Source organism: Mauremys reevesii, linkage group 2, assembly GCF_016161935.1.
Source record: "Mauremys reevesii isolate NIE-2019 linkage group 2, ASM1616193v1, whole genome shotgun sequence".
NCBI lineage: Eukaryota > Metazoa > Chordata > Testudines > Geoemydidae > Mauremys > Mauremys reevesii.
This window is the reverse complement of record NC_052624.1, coordinates 58,838,240-58,859,445: the sequence shown is the minus strand read 5'-3', so window position 1 is coordinate 58,859,445 and position 21,206 is coordinate 58,838,240. Positions and strand designations below refer to the sequence as shown.

At 45.5% G+C, this 21,206-nt stretch overlaps 1 protein-coding gene across 1 annotated transcript in view; it reads left to right on the top strand.

Moving 5' to 3' along the window:
• LOC120398549 (ATP-dependent translocase ABCB1-like) overlaps nt 1-21,206 on the top strand; it is an 80,215-nt gene that overhangs the window by 56,421 nt on the left and 2,588 nt on the right. Inside the window, 7 exon segments of the mRNA XM_039526059.1 lie at nt 4,500-4,600; nt 6,555-6,649; nt 6,652-6,694; nt 7,197-7,353; nt 9,594-9,791; nt 10,672-10,878; nt 20,350-20,496. Of these exon segments, the coding sequence (XP_039381993.1) occupies nt 4,500-4,600; nt 6,555-6,649; nt 6,652-6,694; nt 7,197-7,353; nt 9,594-9,791; nt 10,672-10,878; nt 20,350-20,496 (948 nt within the window).

Sequence of the window (21,206 nt, the reverse complement as noted above, 5' to 3'; positions counted from 1 at the left end):
CCTCAACGGCCCTGCTTCAGCAAACCTCCCCCGCCATACCTCTGACCCATTCACTGCATTCCCCCGTCCCCACTACTATACAAAGGCCTCCCTGTTGGAAGCAGGGAACACGTCTCCGTGAATTTTTCACTCACTGTGAAAACTTTTCTATTGCTGTCACTTCCTCCCTCCTCTGATCTGATTCCCATGCAGTGCCTGGGGTGAAGGACAGCTGTGTTCCAGTGGCATAGTGTTCCTAGTCGTGTTTCAGAATGGCTAGAGGGTGGAGTTTGTATCAGGCTGGTGGGAGAAATCCCAGATAGGGTTCGTGTTCCAAAACAGTGACAATTTTATGTTTGAGAGAAAAATCCTCTGACCCTTTTCCAATAGGTGTACCCCATCTCCAAGAACAGTGAGGTGTCAGAGCTTGTAATAGTTTCTGGTCAGCCACGAACCCTCCAATTTCCCCATGAATGTGCATCCAGTAGCTTTCCTGTAGTGTTGGGGTGCACTGACAGAGCTGAGATGTGCAACGGGTCAGGTGCACTGGTAGAACTGGGGTATAGGAAGGTTGGGGTACACTGGAAGGGCTGGGGCTACAGGAAAGTTGGGGTGCATGAGGGGTTGGGGTGCAAAGACAGCTGTGGGATGCAGAGGGTTAGGATGCCAAGACCAAGCTGGGGGTTGGGGTGCAGGAAGGTTGAGGTGCAGGATGACTTGTTTATTGGAAGAGAGGGCAGAGCGGGTTGCGGTGCAGGGCTGGGGTGCCCTGGCAGAGCTGGGGGGTCATGTGCCTCCATCACTTGAACCTCTTACCTCCCCTACCACCTATTCCTATTTACCCCAATCCCCCTTCCCAGCAGGGTTGCCAATTTTGGTTGAACCTATTGCTGGAGGTTTCATCATATGACACAATCTTTAAAGATTAATCTTTAATTCCTGAAAAACAACGAGGAGTCTGGTGGATTTGTGGATACAGACTAACATGGCTACTCCTCTGATAATTCAATTCCTGGAGACTCCAGGACAATCCTGGAGGTTTGGCAACCCTATTTCCCAGAAACTTTACACATCCAATTTTCCACCCAAACACTTTGATTGCATTTCTCCCAAAATGAAATCACCTCCTATGACTCGCACATTGTAGCAATCTCCAGCCACTCAGTTCAAAATTCCTTTTGACTTGTGTGTGTGTGTGTTAATTGAAGGGTGAGTTCACAGCCATCCAGTGGTTTGTGATTCATCTTCCAGTCCTTAGTATCTACCTATGAACTCTAGCTCTACAGTTCTAGCTCTAAGTTTTTTTTGTTTTTTTTTTTAAAAACACCCACCACCTAGAAACTTTTTTTTTAAAATGGCTGTTTTAGGGCTTGTATCTCCAGAATGTCTGGCTCAACAGATGTCAAGTTTGGGTCATTAACCCTACCCTGCCATCTCCTCAGGTGCACCACTATAAATTGGTGAACCTTATGGGGGTGCAAGATATGTGTAGTGATCCAAATTTGGGGTTATTTGATCAACGGGTTCATGAGATGCCATTTCCCACCAAATAATCCGCTTTACTAAAGGTTCGTTCTAGTAATGTTTTTTTGCCCACATCTAGATATCAGACCATGGGTCTGATCCTGGCACAAGGGTCTCACTCACTTGAGGGTTACCACCAGAGAATACATGGCATCCACTAGCCACATGGGGGAAGCAAGATTCAGAACATTATTAGCAAAAGAGTTTGGCCATCCACTTAGACTCTTGAGTAAAGGTTAAGCACTCCACAAGTTACATTGAGCACGTATGTAAAGCGAACCCCAAAGGATTTGCAGGTAGAATATGGTCAAAGCGGCTAGATAGACTGAAGAGATGCACAGTGTTTGTTCCTGAACTCCCCCAGCTACTGACAGTTCACGGTCCCCTTTGCTGAAAACCTGTGAAAGCTTGGCAGGCATGTTGCTAAAATCTGTTACTATCAGGCTTCATTTTGGAGGGGTGTGTAATGTCATCAAAGTATTTTTGTTTAAAAAAATAGGTGTGCAAATGCTTGCTGGCAAGAGAGGAGCATTTTAGGGGATGGAGGAGTTAGGGGAATAGGGTGAGAGGGGTTTGGGGCTGCACGGAGAAGAGGGGGGATTATGGGGAGGGAGATAAATGGGGACGGGTGGTAGAGGAGGTTGCGTTTGGGGAATGGATACTGGGAAGCAGACATGGGGGTTTGTTGCAGAGGGTTGGGGGGAATAGGGGCAGCTCCACATTCTCCCCTTCTGGCCCTTTTGTGTGTGTGCTTGAATCTGGGGGACCCCCTAGCTCTCTAGGGGAGTCTTAGCCCCTCTCGCCACCTCCTGCATGTGAGGTGGAATTTTTTTGGGGGGGGGGGGCGCTTGCCTCTCGGGGGGGTGTCTGAGCCCTGCACCTGACCCCCCTCTGTTTGCCAGGTTCTGAAGCTGCCTTGCCCAGCCATGGGGATCTATCTGCCTTCCATGTCCCCTCTCCTGTGAGCCAGGGTCTGCAGTAGGCATTGCTTTCTGGGGACATCTAAGCCCCTCTCCCTACCTCCTCACATGAACTGGAATCTGGGATGCTTTGTCCCTCTAAGGGAGTCTGGCCCCCTCTCTCTGCCTCTCCCCATGTGAGCTTGGATCAGGGAAGTGCGGGTCCTCTGAGTGGGAAGCTTAGAACAGGCATGCTCAGAGCATGGCCCAAGAACACACTGCTGAGAGAGGGGTGAGGAGCCGAGAATGGGCATGTCAGAAACTCTACAGTCCTGGGGAGGGGGAATGGGAAAACCCACTGGCATGAATGGAGCAGTTCATATGTCCCAGAGCTAGGTGACCAGGTGTCTCAATTTTATAGAGACTGTCCTGATATTCGGGGCTTTGTCTTATATAGGAGCCGATTACTCCCTACCCCTGTCCTGATTTTTCACACTTGCTGTCTGGTCACCCTCCTCAGAGCTAGATTCTGGCTGGATTCAGGCTGGGTGTTCACTTTCAGCTGAGAACATTCCATTGAGATGAATGGGCCACTTCACAGCTCTCTGCGACTATTATGATGCTGATGGATGTGTGGAGATCCTCTGCTCCATTGGCCTTCTAATTTTATACAGCATTATAACTGAGCACCAGCTCTGCTCTGGCTAAGGTGGGGAAGCCCTTCCTGTTTAAAGGATGACTACTAAGCATGCTAAAATCTGTGTGTTTACACAGATTGTCTTGAAATTTGCTATGTATCATGAAAGTGTAGGGTAGGGTGAGTGATCCAAAGATGGGGTCATTTGAGTATGGGGTTTCCACAGCCTCCAGGGGAAAAAAATTAAGTTCACAGATTCTAGCAGCTTTGAAGTTCTACGCCCACCCTGAGCAGAAATCTGAAAATGAAATGTAAACTTTTGTTTTAATTTGCACAAATGGACTCAGAGCACAGCCGATAATTAAGAAGACTCTCAAACTGTATTTGAAAAGAAAATTAATTACAAGGGGTGATTGCAGTGTAAGAGTAAATGGGAAGAAGAGAGCTGTTTTGGGTCTAGAGCAAGGGATGGGGGCATAGGTGATGACTCTGTGGGTGGAAAAAAATTGGTGGATGCTTAGCACCCACTGGCAGCCAGCTTCCTCCCTTCCCCCACAGTGCCTCCCACCCACCAGTGCCCTGCCAATCAACTCCTTCCCCCTCCCTCCCAGTGCTTCCTGCCCACCACAATCTGCTGTTCCGCGGTGTGCAGGAGGTGCTGGGGGGAAAGGGGAAGCAGGGGGATGAGGTGAACTCGGGGGAGGGGGAGGAACTGGGCGGGAGGAAGTGGGGTGGGAAGAGGCAGGACGCAGGTGGGACTTTGGGGGAAGGAGTGGGATGGGGGCGGGGCCTGGAGATGAGCAGGGGGGTTGAGCACCCCTGGGGAAAGGAGGAAGCTGGCACATGCAAATTTAAATATCTGAAATCCAGAAAATGAGAAGTTAAGATACACGTCGCCCCTGTAGCAGTGCTGGTCAAAGCGTGGGGGGGAAGGGCCTGGTTTGGAGGAGGGGTGGACTGGGTGGGCCTGGCACATGGCTGGGGAAGCCTGGCAGAAGCAGGAACAGGAGTCCCCACTGGGGGTGGGTAGTAGGAGTGTGGGGCTCACCCAGTTCCATGTGCCGCTCAGGCTGCATAACCAAGGTAGCATGCAGCCCTCCAGTGAGCTGCTGCCTGGGATATGGGTACTCAGAGCAAGGAGCAATTTCTTACCTTTTAATGCCTTCTATAGTGCCAGCTAATGCTGCTGTACAACAAAATGTACAGGTTGGGGAGGAGTACTTAGGAATCACATAGCAGCCATGTTAGCTTAGCAGAAAGACCACGGTGTGACCTTAGGCAAATAATTTAATGGTTGTGCCCCGGTTTCCCTGAGAATGATACTTAATCACATTTTTTTTTAAAGAAAAACACTTGGAGAGCGAAAGATGAAAAGTGCTAGAGATGTTCTAACTACGTAGTGGTAGGAGCAGACTCAAACATAAGAGAATATTTCATATCCGCCTTGTCTCCCCATTTAGATTTCAGTGGAAGCAGTTGAAAATATAAGAACTGTGGCTTCATTAACTAGTGAAGATGCATTCTATGAGAAATATAATGCAAGTTTGAATGGTCCATACAGGTAGGATTTGCTCTCAAACAATTCTGTTTTTTAAAAGCAATGAATACATATTTTCTTAATTTAAAACAACTCAGGATTTAGTCATATTACATTCATTTGAAGACTAAAATGTTAAACACATGAATGATTTGAAAAGATTTTGGCAGAGTAAAATGTATTTACTCAGTTTCTTTAAAATATCTTCTTAGACGCTATTGTGAGTGATGTAATATTTGTGTGAGAGAGAGAATGTAATGACCTGGTATAAAGTTTGTTTTAACACGAATATGGGATGTTTACTTGCTTCACAAGTACTGCAGCAGAATGAGTTTCATAGGTCAAGTGGCAAAGACTTTATACTACATAACATCACCGTGTATTATGACTTGTACTACAAGTAAGGACTTGCAGGTCTTGAAATAAGGTGCATTTCTTTTTCCCCTTTGGCCTTTTCAGTCACACTCAACAAGCTAACCACTGCAGGGGCTAATTTCTAATATCCAAAATATCCGACATTTTCCTAGTCTCCATTTTATTTAAATGAAATGATCTACTATCCATTTTGTTTCTTTTCCCTTAAATATGTTTTAAGTAAAAGCAGGGATTGAAAAATGACAGTCCGCTGCCAATGACAGTTTTATGGCTCAATATTCTATAAACCATCAGTATGAGGGGGAAAAATCTATATTTAATTGGAGAAATAGGATTCTTAGATTTAGCACTTATCTCAAGTCCTGGCAGGTCATTGTATCACAATATTATGAATTACAGAGAAACTATTTTGGAAAACATTTTTAAAATGTATGAGCACTAGAGATGAGTGAAAATCTGAATTTCTATCCTGTGGGAAATTCTAATATTTCAACCTCTGTTTTGCTCTGAAGTAGGATAAAATGTGAAAATATATCAATTTTTTTTCACAGAAAGAAAAGTTTTTGAAAAATTTCAATGTAGAAATGGCAAATCATTCCATTTTTGCATTTTTTCTCCAAACAAAATATGTTTATATTCTCAAATAATTGAAATATTTAATTTTTCTTTTGTTTAACTGATCTGAAAGTTTTTTTGTTTTTATCTAGTTCAACATCAAACTGCATATCCCTGTTTTGGAACATTGCCTCTCTTACGGGACGGGCTCCCTGGTTGGACTACATCTCCCATGATGCAGTGTGGTCTCCCCTCTGACTGAGTGGCATAATGCATTATCGGAGTCCCATAGCTATGGGCACAAAGCAGAAATATTCAGATCAAACCAACCCAGAATAAAATATTTTGTTACTTTTTTCCCAATGGAAAATTTGAAATGTACAGAAATTGCATTTTCTGTTGAAAAATCATTTTGTCAGAACTAGTACCAGAGTCTGTCACAGCAAGGTCTGCACATAATTAGAGTGATTTAGTTTTACCATCCCACACAACAACATTGGTCACCATTTAAAAGTCACCACTGTACAGTGGGGTCTGAGTTGCTACTTTTTCCCCTCCTGTACTCAGAGCAGGCAATATCTGCAGTGCTTCAGTTACGCTGTGTTGTAGACATTGACTTTTCCCTGGTGACCAGTACATTTATACAAATTGTCCAAAAATTCAAGCATTCAAAGATCATAAGAGACTTATTCAAATTATCAATTTGCTTTGAGTCAGATTGCTTTGGCCATCCATAAACATTTATCCTGGAAACCAGCATTCAAGTGTTAAAATGTTTTGCGTATTAAAGGTAATTTTACCATAAGGTCCTATCCAACAAACAGCTAGTTGGAATGAAGGGATCTCATTTGCCATAAGTTCTCTCCAGAGGCACCTTCATGGAGGCCCTAGCATGCAGCTTTATTAATTATTATTATGTATTATTTGAGTGAGTGAGGTATAGGGTTTGCCTCCCCTAATCCAAAGGTCTGACCTTCTCCCAGCCAGTCTCTGCTCTTGGCATTTCATGATTATTTTTTCCTTTAACATAAATATTTTCTTTTATCAGGGACTCTCTAACAAAAGCCCCCCTATATGGACTTACCTATGGAATAGCCCTATGTGCAATCTACTTTCTTTATGCAGCAATCTTCAGATTTGGGGGATGCTCATTGCTAATTGTTATACAGACTTTGAAAATATATTTATGTGAGTACACATCAGTCCAAAGGCAGTGATTTCAACACATGGTTATTGTGTATAGTCTAGTTACTGAGGCAATAGTGCTAGAGGTCCAACAGTTTAGAACCTGGTGAGGAGTTCAATTCAGGCAGAAGAGTTATTTCTGGGAGAGGAAGCTTGAAACAGGTGTGTTGGCATGTATAGAGCCTGGCTCATTTTATTTACTATGGAGAAACTTTAACTGCTGATAGTTCATTGCAGACAACGGGCTTTGTGAAATGCTTCTGTGTGGAGAAATTACATACCATTAGTCACCCATAAAAATATTGATAGCTGTAAACATCTGTTTCTAATCCTGTGTGCGTAATTTTACTAAGACAAAGTTCTAAAAATGTCACAATTCTCAGATTTATAGATAGTGTTAGGTCTGTTTGTTTTAAATAAGGAAAACAATATTTGTAATGTCTGAACAATAATAAAAAAGTCTCTCTTTAGATGAACTGAAAGATGTTTTGTGTTTGGTTTTCAGAGCCTTTTTTTCAGTTCTATATGGTGTTTTAAATGTTGGTCTGTCCACTTCTTTGGCACCAGATTTTGGCAAAGCTAAAGTTTCTGCCCAACGAATCTTTCAGCTTTTGAATCGGAAACCATTAATTGACAGCTATAGTGAAGAGGGTACAAAACTGGTAAGGCCATTCAGAAAGTCCTTGAAACTAACAAACCTGGTGGTACTGTATTGTCCTTAATTGTATTAATCTTGTTCAATTGCCTTTTACAATGTCACAGAAGACAGGACCAGACAGGTAGGGTAAAATTTAACAGCAATAACTAAATAATTTTATATTTGCCCAGTACCATTTAATACCTTTTTGCTTGAGAAATTAACAGAATACTTTTAAGTGCAGTTCTGTTTTGAAAAATGACTGAAAGAATGACATTTCATTCACCGGTTCTGTCTGTCTGGGTGTATTGTGAGGCCTTTTCTACACTACCAGTGTAAGTCGACCTAAGTTACTCTACTCCAGCTAGGTGAATATTGTAACTGGGTTCTATGTAGCTTAGGTTGATTTACCGCCGTGTCTTCACTGTGCTGTGTTAACAGGAGATGCTCTCCCATCGACTTACCTTACTCTTCTCATTCCGGTGGAGTACCAGAGTCGATCAGAGAGCACTCTGCTATCAACACCTGCTGAATTAATTGCAGCAGTATCAAACTTCCTGGTAGTGAAGACAAGCCGAGAGTTATAACTGCTTTCTTTAGCAACACAAGTATGTTTTCACTGCTTTTTACTTCTGTAAACTAGGCAGCTGTGGGGGAGAGTGAGTTAGATTCTATTCCTTCTTGTGCATCATCAGCAGACTTGTTTGCTAAGTTCCAGTCAGTTACATCTGTGTAACAGAAAGTCAAGGTGCGTGAGTTGATATCTTTCATTGGACCAAATTCAGTTGGTGAGAGAGACAAGCTGTCAAGCTTACATAGAATTCTTCTTCAGTTCTGTATAAGCTCGAAAGCTTGTCTCTCTCAGCAGCAGAAGTTGGTTGAATAAAAGAAATTAACTCACCCATGTTGACTCTCTAATATCCTAGGACTAGCATGGCTATAACAACACTGCATACAACATTTGAGTAACCTCATTCAAGTCAAAGGGTTTGCACAAATATTAATGAGGACGTAACTTGGCCTGCAGAACCTTTTATTGCTGGTGATTATATGAGAGATGGAAAGAACCCAACTTGTCTCTCAAAGTCCAGTGTTGACAGTTAGAAACTATCTTTGTATTTGTAAACTGAACACATTTCATACTGTGTCTCAGTGCTTTCCATAAATGCTTTTACAAGCAGAACCAACCTTTCAGAAACTTGAAATTGCTTTAGAATACTAGCTTTTGGATAGTGGCCTCGATTCAGAAAAGGACTCAGGCACATACTGTAAGCATGCCAGTAACTCATGTGCACAACTTTAAGTCACACATGTGCTTGACTACTTTCCTGAATCAGCTCCACATGCCCAGACTGCTAATGCTCCAGGGGAAATATCTTCTTGTGGAGAAAGACGTTAATTGAAAGTGAAACCACTCTGGGCCAAATCCTGATGCCAGTGAAGCAGCTGCCTTTGACTTCAGTGAAGCTAAGATTTGGCCCAAAGAATGTAAACCTTGAAAGTCCAGTTCTCTAGGTGCTGTAAGAGCCCATTGTCCTCACAGTGCTGGTATTGTGGTCCTGGAGCTGTCCGATTCCCCCAGGCATAAGAGGAGGCTCCCAGAGTCTCTCCTAACATCTCCTTCACTCACCCTTGTCTTCAAGTCTTCTTCCTTGCTACTTCTTACACACGGAGCTCCCTTCCTACATAAAAGAGCCAATCAGCTACCCTTTCCCTATTCAAACCTACACTGAAAACATAGTTGTCCTTGAAAACTATGAATAATCCAACCAAAGTAAAAATGTTTAACCCAATCTGAGATCTGATGTTCACCTTGTACTATGTTCATCCTGTGTATTATGTGTTGAACTTACACTATTTAGAGAGTGAACTTCCAGGGTCAGGAACTATGTTTTCCACACACAGTGATAGTGTCTGGATTATATGCAAGGATGACATAAAAGAGAGGTATTAGGGTTGTTTACTTACCTAAAGTAATGATAGTCCTTGTGAACCAGGCTGAAAAGGAATGATATAAATGAGAGAGAGATGCAGAAAAGAACCACTCAACAAGGAGGTCCTGTACACAGAAGATACCAATCCAATGTCACTGCATATTTAAGCAATAATAAATTGACAAAAATGCTCTGGGTTTGAAAATGCCATACCATTTCCAACTGACTTGTCAACGCCTTTGTTTAAATGACCATACTGAGTTGTGTTTGATGCTTCTGTACAAGATAGACAGGTCTTCTGTCATACATTTATATTTTCTACCATTTCCAGAGTCAGTTTGATGGCAACATTGAATTCAGGGACATCCATTTTGTATACCCTACAAGACCGGAAGCTCATGTTTTGCAAGGACTCAACGTAAAGGTTAATAAAGGCCAGACGCTAGCCTTGGTGGGGAGCAGTGGTTGTGGCAAAAGCACATCCATTCAGCTGCTGGAGAGATTTTATGACCCTATGGCAGGACAAGTGGTAAGAAGAGATTTGTAAAGCTGTTAATGCTTAGAGCTTATAAAACTGTTCTTCAAAGTATTTTACAAACATTAAATCATCCGCACAACACCGCTTTGAGGTGGATAAGTGTTGTTACAGGTCCAGGTACTGCAGAGAAGACTTGGGACTTGCTTAAGGTAGAGCTGGGAGTAGAACTTTGGATCTTCTGACTCCCCATCCTGGCTCTAGATCACTAGATTGCATCTCTTTATTGATTTACTTGATATATTGGAGGGGGCATTAGAATATACTTTCCATAATGTAACCCTTGTCACTAGTCCTCTAGTCATGTTAACATGACACAATTTGAGGTCTAATTCATCACTTGATGAGACTTTTGATGCAAGTCCTATTAATGATGATGGGAGCTCCAAGAAGAATAACCTAGAGATGGTGAGTCAAAGGATGTTTGAATAAATGCCCAAAGATGTGGATTCTTATTGGAGCTCTTCAACCGTCTAGGTCTAAGAAGACCATGAACAGACTTTCTCATGAGATCTCTGGTACCTGACATCATCAGTAAAGATGGAAATTCTGTGGGCACAACTCATTATAGATTGGCAATTCCACATCTATTATGGAAGCTAGAAGAGTAGATGTGCAACAAAAAAAACTATTCTGAGAAGAAAAGGTTATCTGAGTTTCTTTTGAATTTTCAGAGTTTTGGTTCAGTTCAATTTTGGATGAAAGATCTGATCTGTTATTTGATCAGAAGTAGTTTACTGACCACTTTACATTTACTGCAACTCTAACACAGGTCAGAGGATTTTCACAGATTCGTCTTTCACATTTACATTGTACACCTGAGGAGGAGTATTGCATTCTGCAGGGAATGATTTTTCTCTTTTTCTGTTTCTAGTTTGCAGATGGGTTAGATACTAAGTCTTTGCACTTGCAATGGTTAAGGTCCAAATTGGGTATTGTGTCCCAGGAGCCTATTTTGTTTGATGGCAGCATTGCTGAAAATATCCAGTATGGAGACAACAGTAGGGTTGTCAGTCAGGAGGAAGTTGAAGAGGCAGCTAAAGCAGCAAATATTCACACCTTCATAGAAAAGCTCCCAGAGGTTAGAGAAAATGTCTTTCCATTCTCAGTGTGGGGTAAATATTCACCATGACCTATCTAAGCAACTCCCATTAATGCAAAACAATATGCTTTTTGTGTTGTTGTTTTTTTAAAGCTTATTTTCTTGTGGATACAATTCTCAGAGGAAAATAGGAAGCTGGTGTTTAAAAATGTAACTTGCAATAGGTATTAACACAGACGCAGTCATAATTAGCTAATTCAAATGCAAAATCTGAGCTCCAGTTTTCTTATTTTCCTCTATCACAGTGATGTTATATAACAACTATAAAAGAGACATTCAACTATAAAAGAGACATTAACTTTGCCAATTCTTTTTCCTTTTTTTGGCTGAAACTTTCTGTAGTTTTAGTCTTATCTGAAAGGTAAAATATTTCAAGTACATTTTAACCTTCATGACAGGTTTCAGAGTAGCAGCCGTGTTAGTCTGTATCCGCAAAAGAACAGGAGTACTTGTGGCACCTTAAAGACTAAAAAATTTATTTTAGCACGAGCTTTCGTGAGCTGCAGCTCACTTCTTCGGATGCATAAAATGGAACACACAGACAGGGGAAATTTATACATACAGAGAACATGAAAAGGTGGAAGTATGCATACCAACAGGCAGAGTCTAATCAATTGAGATGAGCTATCATTAGCAGGAGGAAAAAACTTTTGAAGTGATAATTAAGATGGCCCATAGAAGGTGTGAGAGAACTTAACATAGGAAATAGATTCAATTGGTGTAATGACCCAACCATTCCCAGTCTTTGTTTAGGCCACAGTTAATAGTATCTAGTTTGCATATTAATTCAAGTTCAGCAGTTTCTCTTTGGAGTCTGTTTATGAAGTTTTTGTTGCAAATTGCCACCTTCAAGTCTGTCACTGAGTGGTTAGAGAGGTTGAAGTGTTCTCCCACTGGTTTTTGAATGTTATGATTCCTGATGTCAGATTTGTGTCCATTTATTCTTTTGCGTAGAGACTGTCGGTTTGGCCAATGTACATGGCAGAGGGGCATTGCTGGCACTTGATGGGATATATCACGTTGGTAGATGTGCAGGTGTACGAGTCCCTGATGGCGTGTCTGATGTGATTAGGTCCTATGATGGTGTCACTTGAATGGATATGTGGACAGAGCTGGCATCGGGCTTTGTTGCAAGGATAAGTTCCTGGGTTAGTGTTTATGTTGTATGGTGTGGTTGCTGGTGAGTATTTGCTTCAGGTTGGGAGGCTGTCTATAAGCGAGGACTGGCCTGTCTCCCAAGATCTGTGAGAGTGAGGATCATCTTTAAGGATATGTTGTAAATCTTTGATGATGCGCTGGAGAGGTTTTATGTGGGGGCTGTAGGTGATGGCTAGTGGCGTTCTGTTATTTTCTTTTTTAGGCCTGACCTGTAGTAGGTGGCTTCTGGGTACTCTTCTGGCTCTGTCAATCTGTTTTTTCACTTCAGCAGGAGGGTATTGTAGGTTTAAGAATGCTTGATAGAGATCTTCTAGGTGTTTATCTCTGTCTGAGGATTGGAGCAAATACAGTTGTATCTTAGAGCTTGGCTGTAGACAATGGATCGTGTGGTGTGTCCGGGATGGAAGCTGGAGGCATGTAAGTAAGTATAGCGGTTAGTGGGTTTCCGGTATAGGGTGGTATTTATGTGACCATCGTTTATTAGCACAGTAGTGTCTAGGAAATGGACCGCTTGTGTGGATTGGTCTAGGCTGAGGTTGATGGTGGGATGGAAATTGTTAAAATCACGGTGGAATTCCTCGAGGGCTTCTTTTCCATGAGTCCAGATGATGAAGATATCATCAATGTAGCGCAAGTAGAGTAGGGGCGTTAGGGAACGAGAGTTAAGGAAGCGTTGTTCTAAGTCAGCCATAAAGATGTTGGCATACTTAGGGGCCATGCGGGTACCCATAGCAGCGCCACTGACTTGAAAATATATATATTGTCCCCAAATGTGAAATAGTTGTGGGTGAGGACAAAATCACAAAGTTCAGCCACCAGGTTAGCCGTGATATTATCGGGGATACTGTTCCTGATGGCTTGTAGTCCATCTTTGTGTGGAATGTTAGTGTAGAGGGCTTCCACATCCATAGTGGCCAGAATGGTGTTTTCTGGAAGATCACTGATGGATTGTAGTTTCCTCAGGAAGTCAGTGGTGTCTCGAAGATAGCTGGGAGTGCTGGTAGCATAGGGCCTGAGGAGAGAGTCCACATAGCCAGACAATCCTGCTGTTAAAGTACCAATGCTTGAGATGATGGGGCGTCCAGGATTTCCAGGTTTATGGATCTTGGGTAGCAAATAGAATACACCTGGTCGGGGTTCCAGGCATGTGTCTGTATAGATCTGTTCCTGTGCTTTCTCAGGGAGTTTTTTGAGCAGATGGTGTAGTTTCTTTTGGTAATCATCAGTGGGATCAGAGGGTAATGGCTTGTAGAATGTGGAGTTAGAGAGCTGCCTGGCAGCCTCTTGTTCATATTCCGACCTATTCATGATGACGACAGCATGTGCCAGCAATGCCCCTCTGCCATGTACATTGGCCAAACTGGACAGTCTCTACGCAAAAGAATAAATGGACACAAATCTGACATCAGGAATCATAACATTGAAAAACCAGTGGGAGAACACTTCAACCTCTCTAACCACTCAGTGACAGACTTGAAGGTGGCAATTTTGCAACAAAAAAACTTCAAAAACAGACTCCAAAGAGAAACTGCTGAACTTGAATTAATATGCAAACTAGATACTATTAACTGTGGCCTAAACAAAGACTGGGAATGGTTGGGTCATTACACCAATTGAATCTATTTCCCTATGTTAAGTTCTCCTCACACCTTCTATAGGCCATCTTAATTATCACTTCAAAAAGTTTTTTTTCCTCCTGCTAAGGATAGCTCATCTCAATTGATTAGACTCTGCCTGTTGGTATGCATACTTCCTCTTTTTCATGTTCTCTGTATGTATAAATTTCCCCTCTCTGTGTGTTCCATTCTATGCATCCGAAGAAGTGAGCTGCAACTCACGAAAGCTCATGATAAAATAAATTCATTAGTCTTTAAGGTGCCACAAGTACTCCTGTTCTTTTAACCTTTCTGTTCTTCTTTGAGTGATTGCTCATATCAATTCCAGTTAGGTGTGTGTGCGCGCCGCATGCACGGAACTCGGAAACTTTTTCCCTAGCAGCTACCCGTCGGGCCATCTGGGGAGCCCCCTGGAGTGGTGCCGATATGGCGTTCTATATAAGACCCTGCCGGCCCGACCCCCCTTCAGTTCCTTCTTACTGCCTGTGATGGTTGTTGGAACAGTGGCCTCTTGGTTTCTCAAGTGCTCCACTAATTCCTAGCTTATCACAATTGTTGTTAGTTAATTGTTAATAGTTAGTGTTAAGTGTTTTTCTCTGTAGTGTTAAGCATAGTTCAGTCATTGAGGGCAGTTTAGCTCTCATCAACTGCCCTGCGGGACCCTGGGGCATGCCGTCCCAGGGTTTCAAGCCTTGCAATTCTTGCAATAAGCCCATGCCTATTGGTGATCCCCACAACTCCTGCCTTAGGAGTCTGGGCAAGGGCCATCAGGCTGACAAGTGTAGAATCTGTAAGGGTTTCAAGCCATGGACAAGAAAAGAGAGGGAAATTCGACTCTAGCAACGCTTCATGGAGTCTGCATTGCGGCTCTCTCAAGACGTGGGCCCAAGCGCCTCGGTGCGCAGTGCTCCCCCAGAACTGCCGATTCAGGCACCACAGAAGATCCCATGCCCACCTTGGGACCGATGATCTCCCGGGCCCCAGAAACACCCACCTCGGCACTGTTCCCATTCCCATTTGCCGGAAAGAAGCAAGCCCTGGGAGGACCCATCGTTAGGGTTGAAGCAGTTGTTCCGGCCCCAACCGAGCAAAATGCCAGCTCAGCACAGGGTACCATTCAAGTGGAGGAGATTACATTACCTTGCACTCCGGATACCTTCGAGGCCACTAGAGGGCTCATCGAAGTGACAGCCCCGGTACCCCTGGCCCCAGCACCGGCCCTAGCCTGAGTTCTGGTACCATCCAAGGGCAAGCTGGCAATGTTTGGACTGTCTGCCCCTAGACCAGCATCTCCATGCTGCTCAGGGTCCTGGCATCGTTCCGAGTCCTGGCACCACCCCAGGTACCAGTCTTACTCACAATACTGGTTAGACTCGCGGCACTGGTCTTGCAGCCCCGACCCTCGGAGCTGTTCCCACTCGAGGTCACGGTTGACTGCTGGAACGTGGTCCCGCTCGAGGTCCGGGTCTCGCTCAGCGACCTTGCGGCACCGTTTGGACTGTCTCCACATGGGACACTGATCCCCGAGTCGACTGTTGCCACGGCACCAGTCCCCGGCCCGCTGCCGCTCTCCATCATGGCACCGGTCACCCGAGCGGCACCGGTCACCCAAGCGGCACCGGTCACCAGTGTGGCACTGCTCTTCCTCGTGGCACTGCTTTTCATCACGATTGGCCTCACAGCACCGATCACCGCATGACCTTCCGGGGACTTAGTGCCCTCTTTACTCCACTCACGCACCACCCCTCCTTGGCTGTCACGGTCCCAATCCCCCTCCAGCAGGTCAGGGAGAGCTTCAGGGGCTTCAGACATTACCAAGTAAGGCCCGCAAAACCTCGGACAAGACCCCCCAGTGCCTAATTGGCAGCCTCAGTGGCAATTCTGGACCCTCTGGGCTTATCATCAGGCCCAAGGTGCCCCCCCAGGGGCCTGTCTGTTGTCACGCTCGGACACCCATCCTCCCGAGGCAACCCTCAGCCGCCCTCCCCCGGACCAACCCGTGGAGTCAGCATCCATGGTAGTGGTACCCCAGGGGCCCAAGAGGAGATACCTGCGGCTGACCAAGAAGCTGTTTCTGCCCCGGCTCTCCTGGTGGAGTCGTCTTCGTCCTCCCCTGATGAGGCCATGGCTGGCACATCCATGTTTGGTCCACCTCCAGTGGACTTTAAGATCCTCAAGAATTGCTTCGCGCATGGCCCTTAATATGAACCTCCAAGCTGAGGAGGTTGTGGAGGAGGAGGACCCTATGGTGGACATTTTAGGCCCCAAAAGACCTTCCAGGGTGGCCCTCCCCATGAACAAGACTATTCAAAGTAATGCCAAGTATCTCTGGTAAACCTCTCCCTCTATCCCTCCCACAGCCAAGGGGGTAGAAAGGAAATACTTTGTTCCCACCAGGGGCTACAAGTACTTTTTCACTCACTCCGTCCCATGCTTACTCATGGTAGATGCGATAAACGCCAGAGAAAGACAAGGCCAGCAAGGGCCTGTGCCCAAATCAAAGGACGCTAAACGCCTGGACCTTTTTGGGAGAAAGGTTTATTCTACTGGGGGTCTCTCACTTAGGATCACTAACCAGTTGGTGATCCTCAGTAGATACAACTTTAACTCTTGGTCTTCTGTCCTTAAATTCCAAGATCTCCCAACGGAGGCCCGTACGGAACTCAGGGCCATTGCTGAGGAAGGTAAATTGGTGGCCCGGACCTCCCTCCAGGTTTCCCTCGATGCTGCGGAAGCGGCTGCGTGCACTCTGGCTTCTAGCATTGCCATGCAACGGAATGCCTGGCTGCAATCCTCGGGTCTCCTGCCGGAGGTCCAAAGCACCATCCAAGATCTCCCCTTTGATGGTCAGGGCTTGTTTGCAGAGCAAACTGATTCCCGCTTGCATACCTTAAAGGATACGAGAAACACTATCAAATCTTTAGGTATGCATACCCCGGCTAACCAACGAAAGCCATTTAAACCCCAGACCACCCAGCAGTGTGCCTTCCCGCCTAGACTGAGGTAGGACTTTTCTCGTCGGAGAAACAGATACTCCCAACATAGACCATCTTCCCCCCCCCCCCCCTCTAGACAGGGTCAAGGACAGTCTAAGCCTCCCCCGGGCCCTAAGCACCCATTTTGAAGGTACGCCTTTGGACGGACTACCAGCTCTCATCCCGGACAGTTACATGTTCCTGAACCGTCTATCCCATTTCTACCATGCCTGGTCCCATATTACCTTGAACCATTGGGTCTGCCGCATGGTGCAGATGGGATATTCTATCCATTTCCATTCCATCCCGCCCTCCCACCCTCCTTCCCGTCCCTCTTCAGGGATCCTTCTCACGAGCAACTCCTTGTCCAGGAGGTACAATCCCTCCTTGCCCTAGTGGCAGTGGAGGAAGTGCCTCAGGAGCTATGGGGCAAGGGTTTCTACTCCCGTTATTTCCTTGTCTCCAAGGAAAAAGGAGGCCTATGGCCCATTCTGGACCTCAGGGAGCTCAACAAGCACATCGTCAACTTGAAGTTCCATATGGTTTCCTTAGCCACTATCATTCCCTCGCTGGATCCGGGAGACTGGTATGTCACCCTTGATATGAAAGACGTGTACTTTTACATTTTGATTATTCCATCTCACAGATGTTTCCTCCACTTCATGTTGAACAACATGCACTATCAGTTCACGGACCTTCCATTCGGCCTCTGCACAGCCCCTCATGTCTTTACGAAGTGCATGGTGGTCGTGGCAGCCTTCCTTCGCTGTCACCACGTGCTCGTCTTCCCATACCTCGATGACTGGCTCTACGGGGTCAGTCTCATCAACATGTCCAGTCTCAGGTACAATGGGCCACGGACATGTTCACTCATGCTGAACGTCCTATCCCCTATTCAAACAATAGAGTTTATAGGTGTGGTCCTGGACACAAACCAGGCAAGGGCTTTCCTTCAGGAGGCACAGCGCTTGGCTATGGCAAGCATAATTACCAGCCTCTGCAAATTTCCCACCACCACAGCAAGACAGTGCCTCAGGTTGCTGGGTCACATGGCATCCTGTACCTACGTGGTACAACACGCCAGGCTGAGGCTCAGGCCTCTACAAACGTGGTTGGCGTCCGCTTATCAACCGGGATGCAACAGCCTGGAAATGGTCCTCATGGTCCCGAAGTGCACACTCGACTCCCTCCGATGGTGCCTGGATCCTCAGAGGGTGGGTGCTGGGGTCTTTTTCCACCCCCCTCAACCCACCTTGACCCTGGTAACAGATGCATCTGCCCTGGGATGGGGGGCCCACCTTGGGAGCCTGACAATGCAGGGCTTATGGCACGAAAGCGAACTGTCGTTGCACATCAATATCAAAGAGCTCAGGGTGATTCGCCTTGCGTGCCAAGCCTTCTCTCCTCACTTACAAGGGCGCTGCGTAGCAGTCCTAACGGACAACACCACGGCCATGGTCTACCTGAACAAGCAAGGTGGATCCCAGTAATTGCCGCTCTGCCAAGAAGCCCTCCTTCTGTGGGACTTCTGCTTAGCCCACTCCTTCACCCTTCAGGCCTCGTACCTGCCGGGTGTCCAGAACATACTGGCTGACAGCTTAAGTAAGCGTTTTCTCACACACGAGTGGTCGATATGGCCGGACATCATTCACTCCGTTTACCGCACCTGGGGGTTTTCCCGAGTTGACTTGTTCACTTCACGGACCAACAGGAATGCCCAACCTTCTGCCCCTTTCGAGGTCACAGCCCAGGCTCGATAGTGTATGCCTTCCAGATCACGTGGTTGAGCCAGTTGTTTTATGCCTTCCCACCGTTCCCGCTCATTCACAAGGTGCTCCTCAAAGTCTGCCGGGACAGGGCGGATGTCATACTGGTAGCCCCTGCATGGCCGCGCCAGTGCTGGGTACTCGATCCTGCTGGACTTATCAGTTCGAGCTCCCCTACGCCTTCCTCTCAACCCCGACCTCATCTCCCAGAACCACCATCATCTCCTGCACCCGAACCTTCCGGTCCTCCACCTCATGGCCTGGAGGATCCATGGCTGAACCAGGCCAAACGTGCCTGTTAGAACTCAGTGAGGCGGGTGCTCCTCGAAAGCCACAAGCTGTCAACTAGACTTACCTACGAGGCTAAGTGGAAGAGGTTTTCCAGCTGGTGTGCTCAGAGACAGGTGCTTCCGCTCCAGGCTTCAATCCCTTGCATTTTAGACTACCTGATGTTCTTAAAGGACCAGCACCCAGCTTTTGGATCCCTTAAGGTTCACCTCACAGCCATCTCTGCGTTCCACCCAGGCGCGGCAGGGCGCTCTGTGTTTACACACCCGGTCGTGCGACGTTTCCTCAAACGCCTGGAAAAAATTCATCCTCCAGTGAAGCCACCCGTGCCTGCATGGTACCTGAACTTGGTCCTCTCCTACCTTATGGGCCCTCCTTCCGAGCCACTGGCCACCTGTTCACTTCTCTATCTCTCCTGGAAAGTCGCCTTCCTAGTGGCCATCACTTCCGCACGTCGGGTGTATGAACTACGGGCTCTCACCTGTGATCTCTCCTATACCATTTCTCAAAAAGATAAGGTTCAACTAAGGCCTCATCCGGCCTTTCTGCCAAAAGTGGTGTTGCACTTCCATGTAAGCCAGGATATCTTCTACCCCAAACCGCATGCTGATCTTCGGGAACAGCATCTCCATTCCCTGGATGTTAGAAGGGCACTCTATAGACCAAACAAAGCCCTTCCGTAAAACAACTCAGTTATTTGTCGCCATCGTGGAGCGGATGAAAGGCACTCCGGTTTCCTCTCAGCGAATTACCTCTTGGATCACCGGCTGTATCCGTGCTTGCTACAACTTGGCAAATGTCCCTCCACCTGCTGTCACGGCTCACTCCACGAGGGCTCAGGTATCATTAGCTCCTTTTCTGGCTCACATTATGCTCCAGGAAATCTGCAGAGCCACCACCTGGGCCTCCATTCACACCTTCACGTCCCACAATGCCATCTCAGGATGATGCAGCCTTTGGCAGAGCGAGCCTCCAATCTGCGGCTCCTTGACTCCGACCCCACCTTTGAGTTAAGGCTTGGGAGTCACCTAACTGGAATTAATATGAGCAACACTCCTTGAAGAACAACAGTTACAGAAAGGTAAGAAACCATTTTTTTGCCATGGACTTAGTTCTTAAAGTGGAGAAAGACCTTGGAAAAACCCAAAGAAATAGGGCTTCCTGTAGAGTTGCATGGAATTGAAAATGACAATTGAAAATTAAAAAAAAACAATTTTTTGTTCATTACCACCTAGTTTTTTGAAAATGTACTTAGAAGAAAGTTTTGGATGTATGAGAAATAAATGATCACCTCCTGAGTATTGGTCTCAAGGACCTTGAAATTATAAAAGTCTCTTGAAATCTATATGTTTTAAGTACAGGTGTCTTTGACTAGACACATCAGTGGCTGCACCACTTGGGAGTTAATCTTTTTCTAATGCTGAAATGAATTTTCTTTACAGAGCAGTTATCAATACGTGTAGCTATAGAAATGCATTTTGATTCAAACACTTAATAAAATCTTATAACATCTTATTTTTTATTAAAAACAATTACATTATTATTTTTTCTTTCACAATGGAAATGCTTAATATAGTACATTATCTGCTTTAAAACTATAACTTTCTGTTTCTCACTTTCCTTCACAATGAATATATACTTATACAGAAGTATAATACCCGAGTAGGTGACAAAGGAGCACAACTTTCTGGAGGTCAGAAACAAAGAATAGCAATTGCTCGTGCTCTAGTTCGTAAGCCAGCAGTTCTGCTTCTGGATGAAGCCACATCTGCTCTTGACACGGAAAGTGAAAAGGTTAGTAATATGCATTCTACCATTTGTAATACACACAAAATACCTGGTTCGAATTCTTCACTGCAAGAACACAGGCGCTCCATCTACAATACAATTTTGAAAGTTCCACAGAACAACCCTTAGCTCCCTCTCTGTCTACGGCCTGCTTTTGCAAGGTGTAGAGTGCCTTCAACTCCTGCTGTCTAAATTGGGAGCTGATGGTAGTCAACAATACTTGGGGCCGGAGAGAAAGTGGGATTTTCAGAACTCCTCATTTTTGGCCTGCCTAAGTTCATTCAAAGTCAGTTATGAAGTCAATGGGACTTTTTTAATGGGTTCACAGTTAGACCAATGCTGAGCACTTTGGAAAATCCCATTCATAATTAGCAACTTTGAGTTTGAGACAGGTGTCTTCAAACAGTAGACTGTGATCTACTAGAGGAGGCCTTGTAAGGCAAGTCACCAGCTCCTTCCTCTTTCCTTCAGCCAGCAGCACTAGCAGCAAAGTGGGTCTCTTTCTGCACTATTTCCTGCTCTGTCTGGGGGAACAGGTGTTGCTACAGAAACCGAGAGGGATCCACTCTGCCAGTAGAACTGCTGGCTGTCAGGACAGAATGGAACAATGAAGAAGCCTCTGTCCACTTCCCAGTCCTTTAATCTATCTGCATTCAGAGGGTAAGATGTGACATGCAGGAGCAGCTGGCTTGGAAAAAAGGCTTCAGCAACACCTC